Below are 19,219 nucleotides of genomic sequence, written 5' to 3'. Positions count from 1 at the left end.
CTCACACTTATTTTCCTAGCTACTCAGGAGTATGAGACCAGGAGGACTGAGGTTTGAAGCCAGCCTAAGCAAAAATGTCTGAGACATTCTCCACAATTACCCAGCAAATTGCTGTACCAGAGGTGTGGCACAAGTATTAAAGTACTGGCTCTGAGCAAGCAAGCTGAGGGAGAGCACAAGGCCTTGAAATGAAGCCCCATTACCAAGGCACATGCACAAAAGTCAATCTGATCTCATCCTTCTCCCTTTTAGGACTGCTATCTGTTTTTGATACCTATGACTCTAGTGACAAAGAGACCAAGCAAGGTGAAACTCCAGGAGCATCTTCAGATCTCAATCGACTAGAAAAGGATCTGATTTATGTGGGGGGATTACCTCGGTCAAGACTGGTAAGGTAAGGCTCAGATGTAGAGCACTTTCCTCGAATATGCATGGCTGCTAATTTGATCTCCAGTACCAGGAAAAAAAGTTAAAAGGTATGATACAGATTTGAAGAATTTTCTTTTCTTTTTTTTTTTTGGGGGGGGGGTCCGGTCGTGGGGCCTGAACTCTGGGCCTGGGCACTGTCCCTCAGCTCTTCAGCTCAAGGCTAATGGTCTACTACTTGAGCCACAGCGCAACTTCCGGCTTTTTTTTCTTTTTGCTTATGTGGTGCTGAGGAATCGAACCCAGGGCCTCAGAGGCATGCAAGGCAAGCACTCTACCACTGAGCCATCTTCCCAGCCCCAAGAATTTTCTTTTCTAATCACTAAATGTATTAGTTTGCTAGGGCTGCTATAACAGACACAAGCTAGTTCAAACAACAGAAATGCATTGTCTTCCAAATGCATACCTTTAAACCCCAGCAAAGTGTGTCACTTACCATATCTGCTGCTAAGGCAGCACCAGTCTCCAAATCCCTGTGATGATATTAAGCCTTTCATGATGGGACTACAGGCTGCCAACTGCAACCACAGAAGTGGTACAGTTCTTCTAACTGGCACACAGTGTAGACACTGGGTGAAAGAACATGCCAAAATCATGGACTTCATGGTAGAAGAGACTCAGGAATCATTCAGCACAGCATCCTCATTTATACAGAAGACTGCAATTCGGAAAGGTTGAAATCTGCCTATATCCTGTAGTTCCTTAAAGGTCCATGGCTCTTTCAACACAAGAGTTACCAGTAGGAGGCGCTGTGAAAGCTGTTACACAGGAGTTCAGTGAAAAGATCCACAAGTAGTCCTCCTATCTTGGAAATAAGAGCCTGACTACATTACAGCCTGCCCTCAGGTAGGAGTACGGAGACTTCCGCAAAGAAATAAACGGCATTTGCTTGGAGGCTAAATTGATATTGTTTGGATATCTATACCCAGATTTCAGCAAATTCGGTTATTTCCTTTGTGACAAAGTTAGTGAGTATGTAAGAAAGATAACAGCCAATGACTTCTCTTGCCATTGGACTCTAAGAAATTGAGTCATTCCCACTTTGCTTCTATAGGAGGTGACTGTCCTGCTCTCCCTGAGCACTGATTATGATCTCTGTGCTATAATAACCTGGTAACCATGCCCTGCTTTTCTTATAATTGGCCTGTACTTCGATGAATATATTTAATTGTATTGGCTGCAGGAATTTTCCTTAAATAATAAATATATTGTGTACAGGTACCCACCATAGAGCTAAAACTCATTTTTTATAACACTAAAGAGACATTGTTTGACCTAAAGGTCTCACCATCAATGCCATTCATTCAAAGAAGGAGGCTTAGACATTTCTGCAGAGGAAAGTCTGGAAACAGGAGTGTAGGCCTATTTTTTTGGTTCTGTCAGAAATGAAATTATTAAACCCAACTCTTAGCCAGATGTAGAGACCCACTCCTGTAATCCTAGATTCTCAGAAGGCTTAGATCAAAAGGATCACATTTCAAGGCCAGCAAAGGAAAAAAGTTTGCAAGACTCTTTCTCATCCAAAAGCTGAGTACTGTGGTGCATGCCTCTTATTCCAGCCACATGGATGGTTGGGATCAGAAGGGTAGAGTAATTTCAGGCCAAGTCTACAAGACTCCACCTCAGCAGAAGAAACCCATTCCAATGATGCACATCTGTCATCTCAACTGCCAGAAGCAAGAAATAGGAGGATGGTGGTCCAGGTATTTGCTTGGGCAAAAACCAAGACAATATCTCAAAATAATCAGTGTAAAAAAAGCCTGAAGACCTGGCTTAGTTGTAGAATGTTTATATAGAAGTGTGCGAGGCCCAGCATTAAACCTCAGTACCAAAAATGAAAAAAAAACAACAAAACAAAACTCTAAGATTCTCACGTCTTTTCTTATAGGAAGGGTGTCACCAGCCAAAGCTATGTAGGCTGTATCAAGAACCTGGAAATAGGAAGGTCGTCGTTTGATTTGCTCCGCAGTTCGTATGGAGTGAGGAAAGGCTGTGTGCTTGAGGTAGGAAGCATTTCCACAAAGGTTGTCTTGTGTTTCTATAAATGCCCACTGGCTGATCAACACAGTAAGGAGACAAGGTCTCCACTGGGGGTGGGTAGGAAAGGGAGGAGAGGGAAGAGCTGACCTCTGCCTGCAGCTGAGACAGTACCATGTTCTCTCCCTGTTCTCACCAGCCGATTCGAAGTGTCAGCTTCCTGAGAGGTGGCTACATTGAGTTGCCACCCAAGCCTTTATCACCAGAATCAGAGTTTCTGGTCACATTTGCCACCAAGAACAGCAGCGGCATCATCCTGGCGGCTCTGGGCAAGGATGTCGAGGGGCTGCTAAGGCCATGGGTGAGTAGCCACTGTGTCCAGGAGGGAGGGAAATGACTTCCGGAAACACTTGTCACTCACTGTGTCCCTGTTTTTTTCTTTTTTAATGGATATGCATTTCTAATCATGGGGAGGTATCATGGTTGTTTTCCCCTTATGAATCAATGCTGCCCTGTGTGACACAGTCCAACTTTCCTGTATATATGTAATGTCTACCTCTGACTAAAGCTTATCACAGGGCTCAGGCATTGCACTTTCTTCCACATGTGGTCATTAGTGTCCGTCCTGAGATGAAAACTTCAAGTCCTTAACTTCCAATTGGGGCAGGATTACCTTGAAAGGAACAGACACAGAAACGTGGCCTGCAAAGTCAGCCCGGGCAGGAAGGTCCATGATATCCTTATCTCTAGTTAACTACCTGAAAACTGGAAGTGGCACTGTGGCTCAAAGTGATAGTGCACCTGCCTTGAACAGAAGGGCTCAGGGACAGCGGGCCATCCCTGAGTTCAAGCTCCACAACCAACCCCAAAAAATGTCTAAGATGCTGATGTCTCACATTTGTAATTCTAGCTTCTCAGAAGGCTGAGTTCTCAGGAGCCAGACTTGAAGACAGCCTGGGCAGACATATTTGTGAGATTCTTTAATTAACCAACAAAAAGTTGAAGTAGAGGTATTGCTCAAGTGGTAGAGCACTAACCTTGAGCAAAAAAGCTAAGTAATAGCAAGGGAGGCCCTGGGTTCAAACTCCCCCACCCCCAACACACATCCACATGCACAAAATAAACCATTTTATATTGAGCGACTCAGTGGTATTTAGTATGTTCACAGTGCTATAAAGCCACATCTTGGTACTTCATGTAGCAGTAATTAGTAAAGATGAGGCTTTTCAGTGGAAAAGTTTGTTATGATTAATAATGATAGCATCATGTCGAATGCAATTTATACATGAACAGAGATTAGACAAAAAATAACATTCAATTTGAAATAGTTGTAACAGATGGTGAATTCTTAAAACACTGTCTACCCGGTATTAATATACCCATGCTGTCTATTTAAAATGAGAGGTAAAAATCATTTAGTAATGTGTTTTGCGTGGGAACATCTCTGCCACCTCCCCAGCCCTTCTATGCCATCCTGCTGAATGAAGGCCACGTTGAAGTGCACATCAGCCTTGGGAATGGAGGCAGCCTGAGGAAGGCCCTGCTGCACGCGCCCAGGGGCTCTCTGGACGACGGGGACGAGCACTCTATCTCCTTGGTTCGGAATCGGAGGTATTTCTCCAGCAGGAGCCCTGAGGATGCCTTGTGCAGCACAGTGGCTGGCACAATCAGAATAACAGCATAGCAATCATGAGATAATCAGAATAGCAGCATAGCAATCATAGTTCTTAGCTTCTTAAGATAATTCTAGCAAGTTGCTAGAATACTTCCTTGGGAGTCAATGTCATCTGCTTGGTAGGAAGATGTTTAATACTGCAACCTTAGTACTACACTGAGTAAGCGTTACTCTGTTCCTTACTGGGGCTTTATATAAATTGTCTTTATATTGAATTATTTCAATAGAAAATTATAAATATAGATTTTATATACATATACATTTTGCATATATGCATACATTGTATACATAAAGGATAAAAGATATATTGTATGTGTATATATAAACTATATACACAAATGTATGTATGTACACAATATATATATGTAGATTTTATATACATGTTGCATATACATATATATATGCAATATGTTGTATATATACTATATATGCATATCATATATACAAAATATATAGTATATGTGCACAATATATATTATATACATATATATTGCACGTATGCATATATTCTCTATAGTGAAATCAAATTCAATGATCACATTTCTTTCTTTATTATATTTTAATTATAACTAAATGATTTCATTTCTTCCTTGGGTCTTTCAGAATTATCACTGTGCAATTAGATGAGAACAACCCAGTAGAAATCCGGCTGGGCTCCCTAGTAGAAAACAGGACACTGAATATGTCCCACATGTACGTAGGAGGCCTTCCTGAGGGTGAGGATACATCAGTATTCAAAATGCGGCGCTCATTCCATGGCTGTATCAAAAACCTGGTTTTTGACCTGGAGTAAGTATAACCAGGCTCTTCACATGCTTTCTAGCCTTCCCACACTAACCTGCAGTGTAAATCTCTACGTTCTTAAAAAACAAGAACAACAGTGAATTCCATTGTTCTATCATCAAAGTCTCCCCAAATAAATTTTGTTGTAATAGAATGATGGACGAATCTTTTACCTTATTAAAGGAATTATTGAACATTAGACCTATGAGCTAACAAATAGATCATCTGGGTGTGGAGGCTCATTCCTGTGATCCCAACAAGTTAGGAGGCATAGTTTAGGAGGATCACAATCTAAGACCAGCCCCTGGCAAAAATGCAAGTCTCTACCTCAGAAATAACTGAATCAAAAAAGAGCTTGGGGTATGGTCAAATGATAGCGCACCTGCCTAGAAGCTTGAGGCCCTGAATTCAAATTCCTATACTAGTTGGGTAGGTAAGTAGATAGAAGTTAAAGATAGATAGAAGTTAAAATACATTTCTGCCCTGCATTTCAAAAATGCATATAGATTGCTATATTAAGTGCACTTTTTTGAAGGAATCCTAATGGGCTACTGGCAGCTTCAGATTACCAATAACCCCTCCTAAAACATTACTATGGAGTGTAGAATAAGAAGGAATTAGCACATGCTGGTGGGCTGTCCAACTCTTAGCCTTGGCAGGCTGTTGAGAGAAGGCTGGCCAACATCTGATCCAGGGTTCAGAAAGTGGGCTCCGGATCAGGAGAAAGCCTCAGCCAGGTGACCTGGAGAACAGTCTCTCACAGCTACAGTATCTTTCCCCACAGAATTCCTTCTTAGGAGTCTCTGAAATAGGCAAAAATGAAAGGTGGAATGAGTGACCACATCTAAGCCTGGATTTTGTTGTTTGCAAGTCATGTATTCACTTAGCCAGTTGTCTGCTCCTTTATTCATTGAGTGAGCAGTCACCTTCAGCTCATTAGTAATGTCCTGGGTAAATGCCAGTGGGCACACTGGATAAGAAACTGTGTAAGAGCCACAGAATGAAGGACAAGTACAGCTCATGACTCTTGGTTACTCATGCTTATAATCTTAGCTGTTGAAAAGGCTGAGACTAAGAAGATCATGGTTCAAAGTCCACCTCAGCAGTCTAAGATGACACCTGCAAAATAACTAGCCAAAAGCAGGGCTGTAGGTATGGTTTAAGTGATAGAGCACCAACTAAGCAAGCAAGCCAAGCAAATGTGAGATCCTGAGTTTAAACCCCAGTACCATAAAACATAACAGCACAGAGGTCAGTATTTAATGAAGGTCACTGGACATTGCTATGGGAGATGGACATCATCCTGTGGCAGCCTAGCCAAGCCTACCAGAGGAGGGGACAGCAGGAAGCCCACCATCTGCTAAGAATTGCCAGGTCACCTACGTGGGCCTGGCCTACAGGGCTGGCAGTCATTTTGAGCAGAATAAACAAAAGATACAAAATGGTAGATATACATGACTCTTACTGTGAAGGCTGTTTGGCTTAGGTACTTTAAAAGAAGTATATGAATGTCTTTTAATGGATGCTAATTGCATAGTATTCATATGGCATGAGTTCCTATGGAAAACTTTTTCTTGTTTATTTACAGAGTTGTGGATTTCACCCTTGCAAAGGACTATGAGACAGCAAACCTGGGCACCTGCTTGCTTATAGAAAGGCCCAGGTCAGCCCTTCATGGAGAGGATAATGAGGTCCCACCAGAGCCCCCAACTTTACCACAACCTGTAAGTATGGCTTCCTTTTATGGTGTTGAAACTGGAGTCTTGAGATTCAGACCCAAACTCTGGGAGCTCTACTAATTGAGTCTGGCCACTTGTCCCTATATACAAAATAAAGAAGACATGGTAAAGGTCAGAGAGATTATTTCATGGCAGCCACAGGAAGACAGCACTTCAGTACATTGCCAACCATCTTCAGGGTACGGAACTGAGCTTTTAGTTTTATAATAGGCAAAGAACTGGGAGGAAGGGAGAAAGAGAGAGATTTCTAATTATTAAAGTCTTAGTACTTCAATCTTGGTCTCTGGATGGGTTCCAGAGAAGTTATCACAGTCATCACCAGTCAGAACATCAAATCATCACACTGTTAGCGATATCTCAGGATGCTGGAGGTGTTGTGTAGGAATGACACCAACTCAAAAGGAACTTGGCAAGGCAGAGTTTACTTCTGCAGACGGGTGAGCCATCAGCCTAAATTCAGCAAGTAAGCAAGCACTTGGAACAGGTGGGCTGCCCCCTTCTATCCCCAATGAAGCAGGCCCTGCCCCTCTGCTGGGATTGGCCAAGCTCAGGTTCACAGTCTGCTACAGCATGTGGCTTAATTAACAAGAACAGGGTGTCTTAATTAAAAGGAGCAGGATATAACTAAAATGAGCTTATAAGAGGATTTTCTTAAAGTATAGCAGGAATAGAATGTAACCAAAACACAATCAGGCCAGCTAAGAGGATTTTCTTAAAGTATAGCAGGAATAGAATGTAACCAGAACACAATCAGGCCAAGCCACCTTTTTCAGAAAAACAATTCTCACAAGATAGAAAGGTACACACTTCCCTAGAAAAGACAACTTTTCTGTCTTTGCCTGGTGGTGGATGGTCTATCCTGAGGAAATGGTATTGTTTCTTAGGAGTAGTTTTGGTCCTTTGTCATGGCAGCCTTTATCAGTCCTTGTCCTTCCTGAATTCCAAGGGGACTGCCAAGGTGACTGCTGAGAGAATGGCTTAGAGCAGAGACACAAACCACAGGAGAAGAAAAATGAAAAAGGTTTTCCCACCTAATGAGACATCCTGTCAACTTCCCCCAAAGCTGTGATAGGTCAACCCACGCAGGGCCCTGAGCCTTCTGACTTGCAAAAGGAGAGGCTGTGTGGTATCACTACGAGTAAGCTCTGAGAACCATCTCCCTCTTGCCCTGGCTCTGCTCTTCTTCTCAGGAAGGTAGAAAAGCATAACAGTAAGTACTGAGTAGAAGCCATTGTCCGCATCATTATTGCTAAAGAAAAATGACTGGATTTATTCAGGGAGACTCATCCATTGTTCTTTGTCCCCCTCTGGCTTCTGCTTTCTTGTTTTGAAGTAGCCTGTTCACCCGAAAGCAGCATCTTCTAAGCAGGACCTGTATTTGAGTTCAGGACAGTTTGTTTTTCATCCTACCTACCACTCCTTGCTACAACACTGTCAGTCTGGGCCTCCCTTTGCTTTGCACTCTGAGAAGCCTGCACAGACCCACTCTTCTCGTCTTCATCGTCCTCTTGTCCTTGGGACTTAAAGGTGTCAAGTTGGAGGTCTCCTAAGACCTATCTTCTGTGGGCACTTCCCTCTCCCGATGCCTGTGCTGTGGCACAGGGGTCCTCGGAGCCATTCCCAGAAGGTGGGGGAAAGCCAGGCCTTTTCCCCTTCAGCCTGATGAAAGTTAGTGGAAGTGACTCTAGTACTCCTGTAAAATGAAGGTAAACTCCAGTGGGATGCAGGTGACAGGCAGAGGCTCTCAACACTTTCTTGGAGAGAAAAAAGCTTAGCAGCGAAGCATCATTCACTGTGCACCAACACACTGTGCAACAACACACTGCCCCACTGTGCACACTGGTGGCTGCTGCTGTTCTGCCCCAATGGCTTCCCGGATGCTTTCTTGTGGAAGAATGCATCTGTTAGTCAGTGTGGTCTTGGGGCAGGTGACTGAGTGTCCTGTGATTCTCTTCCAGAGACAGTGTGCGGCGGACGTAACTTCAGGCTACGTTTCTGGTGCTCACCAGTTTGGCCTCTCACAGAGCAGCCATTTGGTGTTGCCTTTCAACCAGTCAGCTGTGAGAAAGAGGTAAGTATGGTCCAAGAGTCCCTGGAAAGTTTTCACTGCTGAATGACCTGAGGTGTGGTACAGTAGGGCCCTCCAAGGGAGTAACCTTCCACACACTCACCATGGAGAGAACCACATTCGGATTCGCTCTTGGAGGTGACTTTATACACACTGAAGGCTGCTTTTCTGGTGTTTTGGTAATGAGCTTTCATTCTTTCTCAGGCTCCTGGTTCAGCTGAGCATCCGAACGTTTGCCTCTAGTGGTCTAATCTACCACGTGGCTCATCAGAACCAAGCAGACTATGCCACACTGCAACTCCATGCTGGCCGCCTCCATTTCATGTTTGACCTTGGCAAAGGCCGAACCAGGGTCTCTCACCCTGCGCTGCTCAATGATGGCAAGTGGCACACGGTATGTTCTCAGGAGGCTGTGGTCACCTGTCTGCGCGTTGTTCCTTCCATCTCTGGAGATCAGTCCACTTCCTGGAAGGAAAGCTGTGGCTCTCAGAGTCCAGCTCCTTTGTATCTGGTGTCTTCCTGAGAGGATGCGAGTTCTTTCGAGGCAGGGCTCTTTTATGTTCTTCTTTGAAATGTTCCAGGGCCTTGCTCAGTGCCAAGCATACTCAGCAACCATTGACAGAATGAATGGAAGGTTCTATAAATGTTTTCAACTTGACAAAAGGACATAAAGCCTACCTATGATATAAAAGAGTCAAGCCAGCCATCATGCTAATTGCTTTCCAACAACCAACAGCATACCTCCACTTCTGAGCCTGTTCCCAATGCCAAATATGCATGAATCAAAGCTATCCCTCAGGGAGTTGCTCAGGTTGTTATAGCTACTCAGAATACATGTACATCTGTAAGGGTTTTCTCAGGTTGCTTACAAATTCTAGATGTGGTAGCCTAGTACCAGTGGCTCATGCCTATAATACTAGCTACTCAAGAGGCTCAGATTTAAGTATCACAATTTCCTACCTGAGCAGGAAAGTCTATCAGACTGTTATTTCCAATTCCACCAAAAAGGTGAAAGTGGAGCGGCAGCTTAAATGGTAGAGCATCAGCAAAAAAGCCAGGCAAGAATGCAAGGCCCTGAGTTCAAGTCCCAGAACCAGTGCAAACATACAAAAACAAATCTGGATATTTTCTGTTGTAGGTCAAGACCGAGTACTCAAAGAGAAAAGGCTTCTTGACGGTGGATGGCCAGGAGGCCCCTGCAGTGAGCATTGTGGGAGATGGGACCATGCTGGATGTGGAAGGAAAGCTGCGCCTGGGAGGCCTCCCTGCTCAGTACAGAGCCAGAAACATTGGGAACGTAAGAGAGCCTTCAAGATGGACCAGTGTTAGACTTGGGCTCACTCTGCAGAGATGCATAGCTCATGTTTAAATCACCTTGCTTGAGTGAAGCACTGGACACTCATGCCTGTAATTCTAGCTATTCCAGAGGCTGAGATCTGAGGATCATAATTCAGAGCCAGCCTATGCAGGAAAATCCATGGGACTCTTATCTCCAGTTAACTGGCAAAAAGTCAGACGTGGAGCTGTGGCTCAAGTTTTAGAGTGCCAGCCTTAAGTAAAAAAGCTAAAGGACAATGCTCAGGTCCTGAGTTCAAGTCCTCCAGTACTGGTACAATAAAATGAGCTTGAGCCTGGGCTTACCTGTAAGATATAGATGTTCAGAGGTCATGTGTCAGAGCATCTCCTTAGAACATTTTCCTGACAGCTCACAAACATCTCCAGTCACCTTTCAAAAGGCCACTTAGCTCCTAACCAATTTAGTCAAGTCCAGTGGACTAGCAATCATCCAGCATTTCACTAAAACAGTAAAATCCATTATTAGCAAAGATACTCAAAGAGTAGCTCTAAGCTACTCTTGTGAGGTATTACAGCAATAAAATTTTAGGATCTGCAAGGTGATAGTGTTACATGGTTTGTTGAAACAACTTTGATGCTTTTACCTCACCATAATGACCACCAGCTGTTTTCCCATGCCCTGTGGTTTAGATCACCCACAGCATTCCTGCCTGCATCGGGGAAGTGACCGTTAATGGCAAGCCTCTGGACAAGGAGAACCCGGAGTCTGCCTTCGCAGTGGGCAGGTGCCATGAGGTGGCCCAGGAAGGGACTTTCTTTGAAGGAAGTGGCTATGCAGCTCTTGGTATGTGTGCATATCTCAGTAGGTCTCAAAAAATAAAGGCCCTCTGCTCTAAGATGATGTGGATCCAAGGAGATGGTAAGGCAGGATCCAGCTGGAAAGCTGAAGGAAGATCCTTACCCATTCTTCCTGGCTTTCTGACTGTTCAAGCAAAGCCTTCTCAGACCTGGTGCTCACTGGGAGACCTTCTGAAGGCTTTCTCTTACCAGGACTGGTATGACTCCTGGCAGAGGGCAGACATGGACTGCTGCCTTCTTCCTCTGTATTTGTCCTGAATTTATATAAAGCACTTTCACCATCCACATTAAAAAAGGCCTTCTCTAGTAACAACTGTCTGGGATGATTAATATCCCCAGTTCACTTAGCAGCTTTCTTATCACCTGAATAAAAAAAAAACCATTCAATTCAATTCCTACTTTTAAGACATTTGGTTTGCACTTTGGCTTACAGTAGACAATGATATATCAAGCCCATGGGCACTGGGAAGATAGACTATTCCTGCATGATGAAGAATGGGGTACAGATCAATCTCAGCTCCATGAGAAAAAGACTTCCGCCACCCTTCTACACACAGGATCTAGAAGGCAGGAGTGACTTGCTTCGGGGAGGGAGCTTGGACGCAGAGGAAGAGCTAGATCCAAGTTTGAACTCTGATTTAGTCCCCAAATACCCAGCAGGCCCAGCCATCCTGGGCCCGGTGGGACTCACCCCTAACTCAGTGTCACTGCCTGTGTGTGTTTCAGTTGAAGAAGGCTACAGAGTCCGATCAGATTTAAACATCACATTCGAGTTCCGTACTGCTTCCGAGAATGGCATTCTCCTGGGGATCAGCAGTGCGAAGGTGGATGCCATCGGCCTGGAGATTGTAGATGGCAAGGTGAGGCTTTACCCGCCTGGGCTCCACTGGCCAGGGTCAGACATGGAGCAGCCAAGCACAGCAAAAATGCCAGGACCTACGTTTCCCATTCTGCACTCAACTCACAGCTTAGTTTTAGCAACAGATAATCTTAAAAAGCTATTTGGAAATAACCTTTTTATACATTTGAATTACATGAAATGACAGCTCCAATACAAGACTTCTTTTTTTCCCCGTACCTTGTCAGCAGTACGCTGCCCATCTGATGTCCTGTCCCTTTTAACAGTAGACTTTTCATTGGAAGGGTCAGGTTAATTAGGTATAGTAGCTGTAGTTCTAGCCACTCAGGATACTGAGATCCAAGCAGAAAATCCCATGAGACTCTTCCATTAACTAGCAATTAACTAACATACCTCCTCCAAAAGAGGAGATATGACTCCAGGCACCAGCCTGGAGCAAAAAAGTCAAGCAAGAGCAGGAAGCCCTGAGGTCAAGTCTAAATACTGGTATAAAAATTAAAAATAAAAAAAAGAGTTCCAATGAAACACAGAGAGGTCTCTAGGTTCCCTGCCCCTGGCTTTCTAGTGATGAGCTTCACAAAACCTCTAGGATCACATTAAATCTACGCCATAGACAACTGTGCAAAGTACAGTTTGTTCATTTACACTCAGTGTATGTGTGTGTGTGTGTGTGTGTTGTGTGTATATGCACATGCATGTGTGTGGTGTTGATATACACTACATCATCACCACTATTACGACACTTAATTGTACTATCACCACAGTTCCCTCCCAGTTTCCTTTTTTTTTTTTTTTTTTTTTTGGTCAGATGTGGGGCTTGAACTCAGGGCCTGGGCACTGTCTCAGAGCCTCTCTGCTCAAGGTTAGTGCTATACCACTTTGAGCCACAGCTCCACTTCTGGTTTTCTGGTGGTTAATTGGAAATAAGAGTCTTATGGATTTTCCTGCCCGGACTGGCTTTGAGCCACGATCCTCAGATCTCAACCTCTTGAGTAGCTAGGATTACAGGTGTGAGCCACGAGCACCAGACCCAGCTTTCACTTATAACTGCAGCCCCAACACTGCACTTCTAACTCAAAGAGCCATGGAGCTGGTCTCCATCTGCATTTATTTCACCAGAGTAACATGAATGAGTTTATGCAGCAATTGTTCTTTGTGTGTGTGTGCTGGGGCTTGGAGACAGGGCCTGGGTACTGTCCTCAAGCTTTTGTGTTCAAGGCTAGTGTTCTACTACTTGAGCCACATCTCCATTTCTGGCTTATTTGGAGAAAGGAGTCTCATGGACTTTCCTGCCCAGGCTCCCGCTGAACTTCGGTCCTCAGATCTCAGACTTCTGAGTAGCTAGGATTATGGATGGAACGCACCAACGCCTTGCAGCAATTGTTCTCTTAAGCTTGGTTTTTACAGTCAGCAAGATTTCTTGTAGGTCTATGTTTTTTCCAATCATTCTACCACTTGAGTCATGTCCCAGCCCTTTCTGCTTTTGTTATTTTTTTAGATAAAGTTTTGCTTTCTTCCAGGGCTAGCCTGGACTCTGATCCTCATATTTTCATTTCCCATGTAGTTGGAATGGCAGGTATATACCACCCTGTTCAGCTTATTCGTTGAGATGAGCCCTGTCCAACTTTTCCCCAGATTTAGCTTTGAACCTCCTAATATCTGCCTTCCAAGTAGCTAGTATTAATAGGTGTGAACTACTATAGTCTGCTCAACAGTTAGTTACTTATTGTAGAGTGTCACTTCCTGGGAGGGGCAGACTGTAGTCTAATATTTCTTTTTTGATGTAAAATAGTTGTGTAGTTTTTCCCCCACAATAACTCTTTTGCTTTTCCCAGCCACCCCTGTTCCTCTTAGGATGGGAACAAAATGAGCTTAACAGTCCACTGTACTTACATCTCTTTAGCTTTACCCCTCGTCTCCTCCAAAGCTGTCCTCAGTGCTCATCTTGTCCACTCCTCTTTGAGGGCACCTGGACACAGGAAACGTGCAGGAGTCTGGCTGCCGTTCTCTTTTTTTTTTTTTGTTGGTCGTGGGCTTGAACTCTGGGCCTGAGCGCTGTCCCTCAGCTCTTCAGCTCAAGGTGAGCGCTCTACCACTTGAGCTACAGCGCCACTTCCGGTTTTCTGGTGGTTTATTGGAGATAGGAGTTTCACGGTCTCTCCTGCCCGGGCTGGCTTTGAACCGCGATCCTCAGATCTCAGCCTCCTGAGTACTAGGATTACAGGTGTGAGCCACCAGCGCCCGGCTGGCTGCCCTTCTCTTTTCTGCAGCTCTTTCCCCAGCAGCACTCAACATGGCTCCTGCTTCTTATCTTCAGGTGGCGGCAGCTGTGGTCAGCAGTGTAGCCTGGGGCTCAGCATTGCCACACCATGGCATTTTCTTCCAGTGCATTGGCAAAGGTCCCTTGGGGACCTGGATTCTGCTGCCAGTTGTTTGGGGCATTTCTGCCTCTTCGTTTTCAGCCATCAGCCTTGTTCCCCAGGGGCACTGGAGAACTTGGGAGTTTCTGCCATACCACACTCATGCCACAGAGAGCTGGAAGTCATGGTCCTTTGGGTCCTCTCTCTGCCTGGCTGCATTTTGCAGAGAGTAGCTGGTGTTTGTGTAAGGTGTTCGAATGTTTCTCCTGGAAAACAAAGAATATATCTCTGTGCTTTGGACTGCTCCAGGCTCATTTAGTTGTTGGTAGTGACTACTGAGTCCTCATTGGTGTTTGCTCACTGGGGTGTTTAAAGTAGGGGTAGGGAGGATCTAGGAAACTCATGTGTGACTTCTTACTCTTCACCTTCTTTCTGACTCTTACTTCATGTTGAAATAAAACTGTCATATTGTTTCATTTCCATGTTATGAATTACACCCAGCATTCATCCTCATTTATATATTAAAAGAATTTTGAGGAACAGGTACCATGGCCCATGCCTATAAATCTAGATGTTTCAGAGGAAGAGAGAGGAGGATTAAAGTCCAAGGAGGACCCAGGAAAATAAACCTCAAGTTCCTGTCTGAAAAATCACTAAAATTAAAAGGGATTGGGGATGTGGCTCCAATGATAGAGAATTTGGATAGAAATTACAAGACCCTTCATTCAAAATTCATACATTTGTAGGGTGTCTTTTTGAAAATTTTTATGTGACATCTAAAAACATTTATCGGTAGCACAATGGCTACAAAAATGTACTTTTTTGTTACATTGTATATTTTGCTTCTAACTTTGGTGGTTTACTTAGGGTTTGTAATAGCCATTATTATTTGTCACGGTGTACTTCCAAATAGTACTTACAGTTTGAAAGTTAGCCTAAGAACTTTCCAACAGTACACTGAAGGTCTTCCTTTTAGCCTTGGGCAGCTTGGGCAAGCAGCACAAAGTACCAGACAGTGGGTGGCTTCTGTGTTGGAGGGAGGACTCTGTCTGCCAAGAGGCTAGTGTCTTCTCCCCCCTTGGTTTGTATATGGCCATCTTCTGCCAGTGGCTTCACATGATCCTGTCTCTGTGGATCTGTCTCTTAATTCCTATCAGGACACTGTCATATTGTTTTAGGGCCTTACTCAATGACATCATTTTGATTTAATCATCTCTTGAAAGCCCCATTCTGAGGGACACTGAGAATTAGGACTTCAGTTTGTGAGTTTTGTGGGGGGGATGCCAGGTAACACGTTCACCTCTGCCATTTGCAGAGCATAGGGCTTTGTTAATCACTCACTGTGATAGAGTATCTGGTTTGTCAGAAGGCACTTGGTGAAGATTCCTCTGTAGCTGCCGTCTGCTGACAGCACAGTCGGCCTACTCACTCCCAGAAGTGTCCTGCAGCTGACAAGTCCTGTTACTAGCAGGTGACAAATCGCCATTTTGTTTTCAAGTTTTTCTTTTTGTGTCAGTACTAGGGTTTGAACTCAGGGCTTCACACTCTTGCTTGACTCTTTTACTGAAGGTTGGCCCTCTACCACTTGGGCCACATCTCCACTTCTGGCTTGCTAGCTAGCTGAAGATACGAGTTTCATAATTTTATCTGTCCAGGGTGGTTTTGAGCCAGAGTCCGTCAGATCTACTCTTTTGAGTAGCTAGGATTAGGCACTTGGCAGGCATCACCATTTCTGAATTTGTAAGGGGAGGACATAGTGTCTGGATCCTTTTGAAGGCTATTTTATACCCAGCATTTGTTCCTCCTAGCCAGCCCTCCTTCCTAACCCACTGCTAGGAGCTTCTCTTCCCCAAGACTGGGAACACTATTGCTCACCAACACCATTGCTTTATTCAGCTGTTGTTTCATGTCAACAATGGTGCCGGAAGGATTACAGCCACCTACAAACCGAAAGCTGGCAGGACTCTCTGTGATGGGAAATGGCACATGCTTCAGGCCAACAAAAGCAAGCACCGAATCATGCTGATTGTCGATGGGGAAGCTGTTGGTGCAGAAAGTCCTCACACCCAGTCCACCTCTGCAGACACCCACAACCCCATTTACGTGGGTGGCTACCCAGGTGCGTATGGAACCTGCCCCGTGGATCAACATGTAGGCGGGGTCCCTGCGGAGCCCTTAGCTCAGGAGAACCTAGAATGGGGATCCAGAAAGATGCATGGTTTGGTGACAGATCTTTTGTCATTTTAGAAAAGCTATTCCAAACACTCTTAATTAAAAATTCCTAGGAAAATTAAAATAATCTACCCACCAGTTAATCTGTGAGAACCCTGGATCTGAGGAAAAGCAAGCTTGATGATCTATTAAGGTCATTCACCTCAGATAACTCCCAAAGTTGAGGATCATTTTAAAGGCCAAACGGGACAATTCTGCACATTGCAATTTTGTATCAGAAGGATGTGTTACAGATGTTGCAAGAAATTGTTACAGATAATAAACATCTGTTGTCTGACCTAAGAAACCATGACTAGGCCTTAAAATTATATGTTAAAAATGTTCTATGAATTCTGTTCTTCACTAAAACCACCTGTGTAGAAAACATTCTGTTTTTGATAGATGACCCATTGAGATTACTTTTGTTTCTTCTAAAATTTCAACCAAATCCAGCAAGGTTCATCTCTTCTTTCTCCAACAGCTAATGTCAAGCAAAATTGCCTGAGCAGCCGGGCCTCATTCCGGGGCTGTCTGAGGAAGCTCACTCTGACCAAGGGCCCCCAGGTGCAGACCTATGACTTCAGCAGAGCCTTTGACCAACATGGAGTTTTCCCTCATTCCTGTCCTGGGCCCGAGCCCTGAACTTGTGGCCGTACCATTACTTGAAACCATTGCTAATGGTCTGAGGAGAAATATTTGTGTGAATTCAAATCTCTTCCATTCATATTTCATTTCTGACTCAGGTTGTTTCCAGAAATGTTGTGTTTAGGTTAAAACCACATGTACAACAGATACCTCTATTAAACAGTCTAAAATGTAAATTGAATTCATTGGTTCTCATTTTGAAAGCTCTGTGTGTGTGTGTGTGTGTGTGTGTGTGTGTGTGTGTGTGTGTGTGTGTGCGTGCACTGGCGCACGCTCGTGTGTCTGTGTGATGGTACTGGGGTTTGAACTCCGGTCCTCAGTTGGGTTTTTACACTCAAGGCTGGTGCTCTATCAATTGAGCCATGCCCCTACCTCTGGCTTTTTGCTGGTTAATTGGAGATAAGAGTCTCACAAACTTCTGCCTAGCTGGCTTCAAACCTCAATCCTCAGGTCTCAGGCTTCTGAAAAGCTAGGATTATAAGCATGAGCCACTGGGACCTGGCTTTGTTTATAAAGCTTTTAAATGAATCTTTGTAAACACTGAATATTTTATGGAGCACTTAACAGTATTTTATGCATTGTATTTGGAGCTTTTCAAAATAAAATATCCTACAGATCGCAACATAGTAGAACAAGTGTGAACTTTTCTTTTTGCAAATTACACTGATTTCTGCCACCAACAGTGGTTACTTTCCAGCAGAGGGCACTGTTTACCACACAAACATTTAAAGATGCCCATCACGTCATGGGAGGTGGGGGGCAAAGGGGAAAGAGAAGAAAGCTGTTTTAGACATGCTCTTGTTCTAACAGATCCTGTCCTAACAGCATGATTCTCTCAAGAAAGAAGAGGAAAAGACAGGAGAGAGAGGAAGATAGGGAGAAAGGGAAGGAGGAAGGGAAGAAGGAAAGAAGTAGGAGAGGAGTAAGGAAAAGGAAGGAGAGTGGGGAGAAAGGAAACCTTGGAATGAACACATCCTTTATTGTCAATTGTATTTTTCCCTCTGATAATAAGATGGACCTACTTTTCTTTTTTCCTGAGAGAATATATGTAATGAGAAAAAAGATGATTCAGAAGAAACAGGGTATGGTCTTCCAGTGGACTAAGCCATTTTAATCCCAGATTCCTGAGTCTCCTAGGCTCCTCTGAATATACTGTTTCTCTTCTGTGGCTGGGATAACATCTGGCTGTTACAAATGCTTCAGAAAAATACCTTCATTTTCCCACTGCTTCCTAGACTTTCCTTTATGGCAGAAGACAGAATGGAATTAATGTCTGCAAGATTTCAGCTTGATGAACACCCAGGGCCTCCGTGGGCTGGCTCCTGTCCTCTATTCCTAAACCCTGGTAGCCATCTTCATTCCTTGGCGGGTATATTTGCCATTTGTAATTCCTTTGCAGTTAAACCTCAGCAGAAAGGGATTTCTTAGGGAATGGTGACAGCCAGCTGTGGTGGCTCAGCATGTCCTGGAGAACTCATGCAGTCTACAGGCATCTAGCAGAAGCACCAGGGATTCCTCACTGTACCCTGGGTTTGCGAGAAGAGGAGAAGCAAACTGTTACTATGGAAACTTCCAACAGCAAGGAGGAAGCCCCAGGCATGTGAGATGGTGGTCTGCCATGTTGAGCAAAGAGTGAACTGGCCTCGAAGTTTTTGTCTCATTCCTCCCCTTCTCTTACCAGACCTAAAGAAGACTTTTCACGGTTCATGATTTGGGCTTTTATGAAGGCTTTGCTTCAAATATCCTCTCAAAGCAAAATCCACATTTGTCTCTGTGACCCTTCATAGACTTTCCAGACTTCTCCCTGTGATGTGAGGGTAAAGAACTCAGGCTCCAGGTGTGACATGGCCCAGCCTCACTGCGTATACGGGTATACTGACACCTGGCTCCAAACCCTACAGTGAGCATGGCTTCCGCCCTTAAGAGTAGGGGAGCAGTTAAATACGGGACCCTCTGTCAAATTTGAGTTTAGACAAATAGTGATTGTGTTTTTATTGTTGATGTATCCCAACTTTCCACAATGTTCTGCTGTTATGTGTTAGATCTGGCAACCCCACTTCAGAAGTTCCCAAGGGCCTAAGTTGTGCCTCATTGTGCACAATAAAAACATTCACATCCTAAAGGACTTGAAGCACATATTGGACTTGAAGACCATATTTTACCCAAGATGCTTTTATGGAACTATCAGGACTTTCTCCCCAAACGTATTGTGGTACTTCAAGCCCTTGTTTACTTGACCGATTATTCCAATGACTCTTCTAAAATGTGGGAATATATAGATAACACAAAATGTGCCATTCTAACCACTTTCAAATGTCCTGT

General features: G+C 44.1%; 1 protein-coding gene across 1 annotated transcript in view; it reads left to right on the top strand.

The window, feature by feature from the left end:
* The window catches only part of Lama1 (laminin subunit alpha 1), a 155,697-nt gene extending 138,205 nt beyond the window's left edge, over positions 1 to 17,492 (top strand). The window contains exons 51-63 of the mRNA XM_070028852.1: positions 253 to 394; positions 2,315 to 2,429; positions 2,603 to 2,764; positions 3,863 to 4,014; positions 4,682 to 4,867; positions 6,450 to 6,585; positions 8,559 to 8,671; positions 8,873 to 9,062; positions 9,807 to 9,965; positions 10,655 to 10,808; positions 11,549 to 11,682; positions 15,938 to 16,160; positions 16,734 to 17,492. Of these exons, the coding sequence (XP_069884953.1) occupies positions 253 to 394; positions 2,315 to 2,429; positions 2,603 to 2,764; positions 3,863 to 4,014; positions 4,682 to 4,867; positions 6,450 to 6,585; positions 8,559 to 8,671; positions 8,873 to 9,062; positions 9,807 to 9,965; positions 10,655 to 10,808; positions 11,549 to 11,682; positions 15,938 to 16,160; positions 16,734 to 16,894 (2,027 nt within the window). The 3' untranslated portion in view covers positions 16,895 to 17,492. The remainder of the gene's footprint in view (positions 1 to 252; positions 395 to 2,314; positions 2,430 to 2,602; positions 2,765 to 3,862; positions 4,015 to 4,681; positions 4,868 to 6,449; positions 6,586 to 8,558; positions 8,672 to 8,872; positions 9,063 to 9,806; positions 9,966 to 10,654; positions 10,809 to 11,548; positions 11,683 to 15,937; positions 16,161 to 16,733) is intronic.
* The last annotated feature ends 1,727 nt before the right edge of the window (positions 17,493 to 19,219 follow it).

Source organism: Dipodomys merriami, unplaced genomic scaffold, assembly GCF_024711535.1.
Source record: "Dipodomys merriami isolate MVZ:Mamm:240054 unplaced genomic scaffold, mDipMer1.0.p SCAF_2, whole genome shotgun sequence".
Lineage (NCBI taxonomy): Eukaryota > Metazoa > Chordata > Mammalia > Rodentia > Heteromyidae > Dipodomys > Dipodomys merriami.
This window is presented reverse-complemented; position numbering and strand designations above follow the sequence as displayed.